The sequence below is a fragment of the Echinococcus granulosus genome (genome assembly GCF_000524195.1).
Source record: "Echinococcus granulosus chromosome Unknown EG_S00005, whole genome shotgun sequence".
Classification (NCBI taxonomy): Eukaryota; Metazoa; Platyhelminthes; class Cestoda; order Cyclophyllidea; family Taeniidae; genus Echinococcus; species Echinococcus granulosus.
The window spans coordinates 761,898-774,165 of record NW_020170385.1 but is presented as its reverse complement, the minus strand read 5'-3'; the positions used below and the strand labels follow the sequence as shown (position 1 = coordinate 774,165).

The following is a 12,268-nucleotide window of genomic DNA, read 5'->3' as shown; positions in this document are numbered from 1 at the left end:
TTTTTCTAAAATTATACCTAAAAATTCTAAAGGCTTGAATGATGAGAGACCAGAATCTACGATTACAATCATACTTGGTCACCATTAAAGCATTTACCATGCGATGGAGCATTAACCTTGCATGAAAAAAGATTATAGCTGCGAAACTAGCATTAACACCGTCAAATATCACATAACTAAATTAGATGGCATTGATGCGTGATTGATCACGTTTGTACGACTTTAATTCCAATTACGTGGCCTTAGTCCCCACGGTTTGGCTTTTGCTTTGACAGAACTAATTTCCAGCTTTATTCTGCCAACAGCATTTAATGCAAACGTAATAACTGAACTTGTAAACCGAATTTTGACTAACTGATGCCATTAATCTACGCTATGCCCACATTTGGTCTTCGCGGTGAAATCCTAATGAAAATTGAAAATGGGGTAAAAAATTTCTTTGGAACCAGTGGACTGTGAAGCAGTAGTCGAGATATATAGGAAGGGAAATAAGATGGTAAAAGTTACGAAATATGTATAGAGGACCATTTGCGATAGGTTTTGAATTGGATTTTGCCAAGTATGGCTATAATATAGACATTTATTTTCCATTGCACTTTTAAAGCATCAAATTGTACACAACGTGGGTCATATTATGCAACAGATTTCACAACTGCAGCTGTATGGCGCATATTTTTAAACTGGTTACGCTCGGTAAAGCTTAATGTGATTTGGTCCATCTTGTTGCCATTTTTGCAACGAATTGTTGATCAATACAGCCATCGTTACGCAGTAATTAGTCATACTTTAATGTATATGAATAATGGGTTGCAAAAGGACTTATGCTCAAGCTGGAACATGTCTACACTGCTCGACCCAACAGTCATAACTTGTGGTCATTAACTCTAAATAATTCCACTTTATCTCGTAATCTCCAGACCTATATTATTGTATTTATTTATTGAGTTCATGCTTTAGTGCTCCACTAGTTAATAACTTTAATTTTTTTGCCGGCAAATATGCAATGTTGGTGCTCAATTCTATCACCACTGCCTCTTGACGATGATTAAGAAGTACTCTTACATTTCCATGTAGCCGGAAGATCAGTACTGCGCTAGCTCTTTGATTTGCTGATTTCTAGGTTTATTAGAATCATTACTTTGCCATGGTATCTTTTTCAATAACTTCTAAATATATACGCTGTGAAAAGCTGGCTCCGTGTCAAAAGATTGGTAGTTATCGATATTCATGACGCAAATTTGTGGAGTTATATTCCAATTAAGGAAATGAATGAACCAATAAGTGCAGCTGTCGTCACCAAAGCCTATGTGGGTGGATTTTTCCTGTAGTTTACCAAAACTGTCTATTGTGCAAAATCGCAAATTGCGTAATTTATATGAAATTAAAAAAACACGACTTCGCCTATCAATACAGAAAGTGTGCATTCTGCGTGATGCCTCATTCGAATGAATTGCGGTTACCGCACCAAAGGTGGGAACGTAGTAATGTAACCTGTCGAATCCTGAATCCACATCACCGCTCTCGTTGATCAGTGGAATTCCCAAATAATGATCTGCTAGTCCTAAGCAGGAGTTGCATTTCAATAACCCTACTAGTTGCTGTTTATCATAACACACTTTACGGTGAAAGCTTTTATAATAGGTTAGGCTACTAGTAGTGTTAATTTAAACTAATAGCTAGTGCTTAAAATAAAGTGAGCCTGATCACTGTCACAAAGGTTACATTCTCTTCGCGACTTCTTCATAACTATTACCCAGGCGTTTTAAAAATGATGATGTCTTTGGAGTCAATCCGAAGGACTACAATGAAATCTCTCATAATTCTTAACTTTTTTCTTTAATTGCTGCAATCCGTTTTTTCAAAAAATACACGGGCTAAAACAAGCACACTGTTATTTTGACCCATGTCAGTTCATTAAACTTGTAATTGTTCTAAAATTGGTTAATTTTCTGAAATGCCTTGATACGCAAAAATGTATTGAGGTTTCTTTTGATCTAATGGTTAGAATCATTGTCATTGAGTTTGATCGCATTATTAGTAGTAGAAGCGTATGGAATTGTCACACGAAAACTGGGACGGTGACATCAATGTACTCATAAATCCTGGACGTTTGCCTTACCATTTCTGAGTCTTCCTTCCAAAAAGCATAGTTATTACTTAACCGACTGATTCGTAGTGGGAATTCTTTTAAAGTCTATCCCGATAAATATTGAAGGAACGAGAACAAACGACTTTAATTGGATAGTAAATAGTTTGAGCCACTGGTTAAAGCTCCAATATTCCTACTGTAACGATAATCACCGAGATTATCTGTGACATCTGTCTTATATGTTAGAACATACCTGGCGTCCACAAAGCGCTCTTTTGTCGTTTGATATTTTGTGTGTCTACTTTCACCTGAAGTGTCATCGTTTAAATTCCTAGCCAAGATGTTCATTACTCACGATGAGTAATGCATCAACAACTCCAAAGGGGCTGCTGGGAATGCAATTTTCCCGAGTTAAATCGTCGTACTTCAAAACTAGACGCCTGTGTATTGCCACTTACTAATCGGTGCGGAATATGGGAAAAATTCGACTCGCCTTTATTGTATGAAGGTCGAAATGCTTTTCTGATTTTATTTTGCGCAAAGAATGCCCGAATTAATGTTGCCCAACATGAAATCAAAAAATCACCATTCGCTGACACAGAATGAACTAATCAGTAGGCGCGCTTAAATCCGTGCTTTGTCGAACAGCACAAACAACTTAAAAAATTCCACTTTAAAATACTGATTTTGTCAAAACACCTTAGCTGTCGAAATGGAGTGGGCATAATTTGAAAGATGCGGTGTGTTTACAGTGCAAAGCTAGGTGGTCTTTTAACTAAGCTAATGCTGAGAATGCAAAAATCACTTAATTGCGAGGATGTATAAAAACAACCATCCAATACAACAGTTAAGTTACGAAAACAACTAGGAATGTGCGTTGAATACAAGGCACAGTTCCAAATGTAAAGAGCAAGAGTTTTTTGGTATAAAGCGTACCAACTGTCAGATCACTAAAGCACCAATGTTATTAACCAAATACATCAGTTCATGCTCATGTCTTAGTCTTATTTTCACTCACAGTACTTAAATAAATTGAGGTGGGAAGTAGGCTTGACTATAAAAGTTGCGCTAAGTAACACTTCGAATTTATCGAAAGGAGAAGTAATGTTTTACAAAAAACAGAACCTTTCCCTAAAAAGTATTTTAATGCTGCGCAATCCACAAGTCATCTCTGACAGGTTGCACAACAGGTTTGTAAGCTCACATCATCTGTTAGTGGAAACACAATTCATGATTATTTCTCTTTTTTTTCAACCTAACTGATCCTACCAGCATTAAAAGTTGGAATCAATGGGTAGTTTTATCATGATGAAGTATGTTAAACAATGCCGATTAATACACTGTCTTCACTACTAGCTTAACAGTTGTTCAAATGTTTACTTGGGCTGAAGTTAAGAAAGAACCATTTTAAAGGTCTTAATCAATATAAAGCTTACAAGTTCTATAAATTAAAATATTTCGATTTTGCGTTGTACTTTATGGCTATGGATCAGGAATGTGCAATAATGGGATATCGGTGGGCTGCAACACACGTGACATTTTTTGGCTGGTTACATCTTAACATTAATTTTCAATAAAACATTTTGAGATGAAGCACTATGGGAACGGTAGTTTTCTAGAAGTTGGATCCACGTATGAATAAGAGTATGAAGTCTTCGTTAGCGTACACAATAAATGAATTTTCATTTGCATCTTATTAAGCAACCCTTATTTGCTATCCACCGCAAATGCTTTGTAATGCCCATTCAATAAAACCCAAAAATATGCTCAACAAAATACGATCAAGTAAAAACAAAAAACCCAGTCAGTGCACGGAGTAATTTAAAGCAATAATCATATGTATGTAATTGAAACGTTAATCTCTTACAGACTAATAAAATGTCCTATTAATATTACTCTCTGACTTCATTCCAGCTTAAATCACAATGAGGTGTCCTCACCTTATACGTAAAAGTAACTACGATAAGGTTTGCGGATACAGAGCAATTGTTCCATCACTATAAAATGGTGGCATTGGAGCGGCCTATACTAAATGTTTGGAAAATATTTTACGCGAATCCATTTATGTCACTCCGATTTGTGACGAAGTAGTGCCCAACTGAAACATTAATTAAGGTCAGTTGGGCAAATAAGCAAAAGTGTCATGTTGCTTCCTATAAACCAACTTTGGAGCTATAAGATAATAAAAGACATTACTGTAAAAAGGCTTTAACAAAGTACAAGAACAAGCCGTTAGAAACTAGCTTAACTATGGCTGGAATGAATCAGATTATGTTAGATTCTTGTCGGCTATACTTTAAAAAAAAGTATTCCTGTCCAACGTATTAACCTTTCTTCTTGAGATTCAATCTTGCTGTCCCATTCCTGATGACCATTTGAACGCAATGAATATACGTATGATAAAAATGTTTATCCAACTTAACACCAACACTTCAACGCAGTCCTGCTTTTATTCCGGTTAAGTGATTAAAACAACCCACTGAAAAGTTAAAAATCAAAAAGCCAACATTCGATCAGGAGGGCTATTAAAATGAAAAACAAAGGAGCCGTTAATTTGTAGTTCATTTGATCTTGTAATATCAAAAGTAGTGTCTGAAAAAATATTAAAGTGCACAAAAGTTGAATTATAGAAAATAAGGTTTATCATTACGTAATGGACGCCAAATTCACATGTTTCCCTTATTGTGAGGCGATTCAAACACACCGAAGTGGCTGTAATAATTAAAAGCTGACTGCTCCTTTCTTTTCACCTTTTAGCTTTGAACACTTCAAAAGCCAAAGAGGTCGGAGATTCCGACTTCTGGTGGCTGGCGAGCTGATGAAAAGCTATGCTTCCTTCGGTTCCATATGATCTTAAGAGGATGGCTTCTAGATCAGAGATTTCTCAGATTAGGAGTGGTTTGTTTGCGGTCAGGGGAGGGGCTGAGGTAGCGGACGCTGGCAGGCAGTAACCCAATATTCATCTGCGCATCAGTGCCCACATAAGTGAAAGCCGTCTGTACTGGCAGCGTCCGCACCAGGGCAATCACATATTGACCGCCCAAACGCTTACGCTCCAACACAGCACCCAACCATGCATGCCTTTGCACGCCCTCAAGAATTGCACATTCAATGGAGATTGCAAAGACGGGTTGCTTCATTCCACCCATCCTATGTACGTTAAAGTGGCGGCAAATTTGGCAAAATGTTTTAAAAGGAAAAAGCTGAGGTAGCCTATTTCCCAATCTTATTTTTATTGAAATTTGTGAAAAACTTATGGGCAGTGTCCTCCATGCACAAAACAATTTTAGGTCCCTTTTTTGAGCGTGTGCAAATTAATGATGGAGGCGTCTTACGGATCTTTTGTTCGAGTAAATTTAATTCGTTTGAGTGTGTAACTGTAAGATTTTGACATTAGTAAACCATCCCCCATTTGACAGTTTAATGTAATTTATGTAGCGAAGTCGCATTGATAACAGTATCAATGTACTTAAATGTCTATAATTAATCTTCCATCTTTGGGATGAGGACTTATGGGGTAAACCAAATAGCCCGCTATCCCAAAGCATTAAAAATTGGCACCTTGACACCGCTTTTTATGCGTCAATTTTTCTTCTTCCATAAGACCTGATAACCACTAGCACCAATAAACCTGGGACTCTAATATCGCATTGTTGGTATTAAGTACGGACTGCATTCGAATTAATAGGTTTTTATTTATGTCTGAAATAGACGTTCAGCCTTGTCAGATATTTGGATTTAATCTGACGAAATTGCACAGAAGCATAGAAAAACAAGTGATTCCACCTTACTCGGTGCGTTATTTATAGGAACGACGAGCTAGTGACACTTGATTTTGACAGAAAAATATACAAAACCAAGTAGTACGGTCGTCTTCCGCATGTGACTGTGACTGCACCCTTAGACAGTACCATTTATGAGCAAATACATCTTAAATTCATTTGTCGAAAATCAAATCAAAGCAGTTTTACTTCTCACTTACGGTGCAATCTCATACTATGATGGAAATCATTTTGCATCTGTTAGCCTGATTCGACGATTTTGGGGCCACGTAGGTATCACAAACCAGAAAACGTCATTTCCGGTCATTATTTTAACTGTAGACGTGGATACTTAACCGAAAGCATTAACCACTCACTCACTTCAACATGAATGTCGATTTGAAATGAACTATTTCATATCACATTTTATCCCAAGACAAAATATGTAAATTTGGACTGAATGAAACTTATTCCGGAAACGTGAACCGAACGGGAATAATATGGGTGAAAGCTACTTCGCCTGCGTAACCTGTATTTACTTAGACGTTTATATTTTTAATGTGCACCATTTCAAACAAAAGCTATCAGCATTAAAATGTCACGCTTTTGTTTGTATTTTAAAAGATCCACTAAGGACCTATTACTGGAGTTAAGACTAACGCGACTGAAAAATTATTCAATGGTATAAATTTTCAAGATTCAAAATTAGTTAAGCCCTTGATTTAGAGAAGATTTTAAGCCAATATTTAAGTTGTCAAATTATGGGTATTCTTAAAGTTCTGGGAAGTTTTATTTTTATCTTAATGTCAAGGTATTCTAGAAACAGAAGTGTTAGCTTTCTTATTGCCGCAGTTATGCGTGTGTTATGGTGATTTTGACAAACCTAGGCAGAAAGTTAAGGAAACATTAGGATAAATAAATGGATCCTTTTTGACATTTGAGAAAGGCAGCGATTATTATTGTGTGTGCCACACTCGCAGTATTTAGTAACATAGACCCGCCTGTTCGATACCGAAAGTGGGACTCATACTTACGAAAATAAGCTTATTTAGGCGAAATTAATTGTGCTGGATTGGGCATATAGCACAAATACACATAGGATTAATCCAAGTGACATGCCTTTGTTTATTTCGTTACCACGATTTAGTAGTTGCATGTGTAACTGTTGTACAACTTTGAATAACTCATTTCTTTTCATGAGCGCATATTACAGCAGACTGCTCTTCACCAAACGCACTTAAACAATAGACAACTCCATTTAGCAAGTGGACTTTGTTCCATCAACTTGCGCATGTGCTGTTTGGATAAACTATAAACAGGCTGTGTGGCCGATCGACTGATTTGCCAAGTGGACACCAATTCCTTAAAAGATCTTAGTGTTAACACATTGAAAAGCAAAGTAGTTGTGCTTTAAGGATTTCACCTAAGGTTTCACCTCACATTAATTAATTTAATGGATAGGCGTGAATACCTAATCTGATCTTATCTCATAAATGCGGCGGTAGGCTTATAAAGCATAGTTTATATGGTCCATTAATCGTTGTCTCGTAAATGGGGTATAAGGGGAAATTTAATGATAGCACAAAGTTTCGAAGTTTTGCTTAAAAGCGATCAGCCCCCTAACGATTAAACATTATCAGAAATAACTCCATTTTCTTTAAGACGCTAGACGTTGGATAAGTTTATGATTTTTGATTCATCATCAACCGGGGGAGCACAATCACGAATAGCAACTTCAATAGTAAGTTATGGTTCGTTGATTCACCTTTCGCTATAATCAAATTAGATATAAAGATCACGTAGCATAAAAAATTGTAATACTTTTGATTACTAAAAGCTTAAGGCAAGAATCAAATGATATACCTATTGTACCTTCGTGCAGAGCTAAGACATAATATAGATCCTTATTGCTTTCGTCACATAAACCACAATCTGATGTTAAGTATTAATTTCCTAATTGAGCCCCATGCACGTGACCTACCATCTTTGTGCAGTTGACTACCCCGAAGAACGAAAACAAAATAGAATTAAGACAGTTTGAAGCCAAAACCATCAGTGACTGGTTAAAGCAAAATAAATCAGTTTCGTCAAATCGGCGTTTGACCCAATATGGCCATAGCAGGGAGACAACTCGGTTCGACGAAACATATATGGCTGATGAAATGCTACATAAACCGAACACGTAGATAGTATCATTAACTGACTTTTTCAATGGTTTTAACTAGGGTATTTTAGTTACACGTGTTTGGTAGCAAAATAGCACCATTAACCAAGACTAAAAGGTAGTATGCTGCTAGAGCTGCTAAATTTACTGATATATTTAAGAGATTTGAACTTAAATTTTGGACATTGCCGCCTCTATCTCAGCGACCCAAATCCTCTCACTAGCATATGATTGACTTGTGCTAAAAAGTGGTTGTTAAAATTAGGAGGAATACCGGGAATTACGAAAAGTGAGACGGGAGAATATCACAAAAGTTCATGCACGCAAAACGGACAAACTATGATGCATTCGTCTACTCATAATTAGAATAAAAAGCGATTTTTCATCACAAGTCAATTAGCAAACAACATAACAGAATAGTATTATAGCGCATTTAGAGTGGTTAAGGACAATTTCCCAAACTTCAAAGCCTATTGTCGATTTCCCGTTAATGCATAGGAATAAAATCCCTTTTCTTTAGCACTTTAAAGAATTCCCTACCTACGTGATCTTACTGGCATCTTAATTTTGCACTACCCAAACCAGTGACAACATTCGGTTCTTCATACATGAGAGAGAGAACATGGTGTATCTAACCTTAAGTGAAACTTCACCATAACCAAATTCTTGAAAACACTTCCAGGTGGCATTTCAGGTACCTAACCATTTGCAAATGCTATGCGGAAAGCTACATTAGATATGGACCGAGCTTAAGAACAGGGCTAAAATTCCATTTAAGTAGCAGAAAAGTGCAACAGATAACTCGGCATCAATTTGATTGGATGTGAGTTACATGGAATACTAACAAAACGTCCGTTTTTTAGTTTTGAATCTCTTGATGAGCTTTAAAACTGATGCCAAATTCTATGCCTTACGCTTATGCTACCTTCGAAGCAGTGCAAGCAATACCAAAAGCAAGACGTTGAGAAGCTTATTTTCACGTGTGGTATAGGATATTCGCATCTCCCCGATAGGCCTCTATTTCCTTTGAATATCACGGCTTTTTACATACAACTCAATATCTTCTGTTCATTTGCCTACAATTTAAACCACTTATGCCTAAGTGACTTTCAGATCCAGTCGGTCTTAACAGCCAAGTTTTTACATAAAAGTCACTACCATATTTAAACATTTGAATAGAACCATGCTCGAGGTAAATCGGGTTCTTAGCTTGGCTGCCGGGTTCGATTTTTTAAGGCATATCAAGCAGTTGCTGATAGCGTCACAATAATACGTTCATTCAAATAGATATAATGCCGGTTCGCCAATGTGTTTGCTCGAAACCATTTCGATAATCACATTCCAAGCTAAAATGCCGTTTCCAAAAGCAGAGTTCTTTAATAGAAGAAAAATACATAATTTTCAGATATATAAATCAGTCGGTCTGAGGAAAGGTGAGGTGATTTTCAGAAATATTTGCTGCAGTAAGGTCTTAATCATCACTTTCGCAAAAAGACAAAAATAGCAATCGCCAAAAGCACAACAAACACTACACTCAAAACTGCAACGGAGGTTGCAAAAGCCAAAAGTCCAAGATCAATCTTCGGAGACGTGCTCTCGATCATGCCAGTAGCATCAATTGCGTACCCAGGTGCCCAACTGACGGTGATGCCATCAATCTACAATCGTCGCAAGTTTGATTAATGTGACAAATTCATGGTGTTCTTTTGAGGTTACAAAGCATGATGTAATTGGCATTATGCAGAGAACCTTCCAATAATCACACATGGACAGTAGAACATTGTATTCAGTGCAATAGAAGTATCAAAACTGGTGGTAAATAGATGCTGGCCTATTTTGTAAATTTCTAATGAAAAAATGCCAACAGCATCTTTGTTTGAGCCTTCTGAGCTCTAGTATCCTAAATGCAACATTTTGACGGATTTGATGGGAGTACAGCATTGGTAATTGCTTGAATTCCAACCAGATTGTGGATACCTAATCATCCGACCTTGCATCATCTACCCAAAAGGCAATAGGGACGAATGTGAAGGTCCCGATATGAACCCATTGTCAGCCAAACAGTGAGGAAACGACATTTGCTAGGCACGGATGTGTGCGCATAAAATTGGTACATGTGGGCAATCTATTTAGGCAGATTTTAACGATAGCGCTCCAGTGTCATTTCAAGGGAACATAAAGGCCTTGTCCATTCACGTAGCTCACAAAACAAAACGATTACTTAGCTAGACAGTCTCTAAGGCCCAACGCTAAATGATGTTTCCCTTAAAAGTACGTATTAAAATGAATCTCTATAAGGTAGTGGAACCTGACATGCGTAAGTCTTCCACTATTATCTCGCTAAGCGGTGATAAGTACACTTAATTATTTGAGGATTAAGCCATGACCACGTAATTATATGTTAACTCCTGTAGGTCTGGGATAACCTCAAGGCAATGTCTCCAAGAGGAGGAACAAGAGATTTAATTGATTCTATCTATAGGGCAACATAAATACTTCTTAGAGAAGTGATGGGCAATGGTTTCTACAGCATTCATTATTACCTTACTCGAGAGAGAGCAGGAAAATCTAACAAAAAAACTTGATCGGCAACGTCTTAGCCTACATTTGGATCGTTAAATCTACTACTACTACAATCACCGCTGGCGCAAACAAACGCGTGATAAGGACAGTTACAGTCGACAAAACGATCAAGGAAGGGCGACACATATTACAGCCAATTAAAGACGAAGAATAAAGCGTCAACTAACAATACAGCATCAAATCCCGTCCGTGAAGCTGCTAATTAGCCACTGAGGTACGTAATGCATTTTTGGGTACACGCACGATTTACGCCCCTGCCAATTTTGCTCAAATAGCGGATGGCGTGGGTGTGGCCACATAATCATACAACTTCTCATTTGTAATGTACTATATTGTTGTGAAGGTTAGGCGTGAGTTGATGTGTATATTCCAGTTCTCCACCAATCACAACGCGATGCACATAAAATCACCTGTCCAAAGGCACTCGCTCTTTTGACCTAGACCAGAAATCACATGTATTGTAATCTCTGCAAAACTATTTACACTCATCGTTAGAGCGCACGGGTTAAATGCATAATATTCACAAGGTCGGCGCTCCTTTAACCCAACACCAAGGTTACAATAATACCATAGCGGTGGGCTCTAGCATGTTTCTTTGTTTCTGCAAAAAAATAGTTTGATTCCCCTCCCTGACCTTCACTGTTAAGTGAGGGTATATTCTGAAATGTAATCGTTTCCTGCAAGCACAAGGTTTTCATGAAAAGTATGAAAGGGTTGTCAAATTTCACATCGAAACGTCCAAAGCAGACAATGACTTTAAATTTTTAAGATCGGAATACGAAAAAATGTCCCAAAATCGTCAACGTTGACCAAAAATTGAGCAAAATATTTACATTAGAGTCGCTAGCGCACTACTATTGTGTATGGTAGTGCAGGCCTGAGATTCATATTAACTGCTTTTATACACTACTTCCACTAAAAACCATTAACACCGAAAATAGTTGGCATCGAAACACACTAAAATAACTTTAAATTAGTTTTTGGCCCATTAATTACGAAACGAAGACCTAACATTTGGCGAAATGTTTTAAATTGTTTATTTAAAGACGACAGGATAAGGAGGTTTTTTTTGCCCTGAGGGAAGAAAAATTTGATGCCGAATAATTTCTTGTTTATTGAGCTAGAATGAAATGATAGTCCAATAACAACAAGAAATATGGCCACCTCATACCGAGTAAACACACATTGTACTCGTAAACCATTGGAAAATTTTTCCATATGGCTTACCTTCAGTCATGGGCAAAAGGCAACACTTAAGGTACATCTGATTCGTGCAGACTGTTGCAGCAAAAGTATTAACTTACCTTTGCTGAAAATGTTATGCTTCGCCAACTATCTGACGTATTGAATCCAAAGTGCGATAAGAGAGCATCAATGTAGACACCATCGAAGCAGTACAGACTGACAAAACTCCAGCTATCGGGCGAAGTGGAGGCAGAAATCTGAAATAGAGATGTTCGAATTGTTGGCAAATTTTGACACATACTAGATACAAAGAAATAAGTGCTTGAGTGAAAGGGGAACCAAAAAGTGAAATTGTTTGTCTTGGTATGTAAGCCGTAAAGCTATGAAGAAGTTGTGTTCAGCAAACAATCTTATCAAGTTCATTTTAGTGATGTGGGCAAACCGAGACGGTATTTCTTGTGTGCATATGCAGTTGCCTCATTCCTA

General features: G+C 37.3%; 1 protein-coding gene across 1 annotated transcript in view; it reads right to left on the bottom strand. All coding sequences in view use genetic code 11, as the record gives it.

Moving 5' to 3' along the window:
• Positions 1–4,962: 4,962 nt before the first annotated feature.
• The window catches only part of EGR_01343 (Ectonucleoside triphosphate diphosphohydrolase), a gene marked incomplete at both ends in the record, with an annotated part of 12,860 nt that continues 5,554 nt past the window's right edge, over positions 4,963–12,268 (bottom strand). Inside the window, 3 exons of the mRNA XM_024490592.1 lie at positions 4,963–5,239; positions 9,542–9,672; positions 11,902–12,039. Of these exons, the coding sequence (XP_024354916.1) occupies positions 4,963–5,239; positions 9,542–9,672; positions 11,902–12,039 (546 nt within the window). The remainder of the gene's footprint in view (positions 5,240–9,541; positions 9,673–11,901; positions 12,040–12,268) is intronic.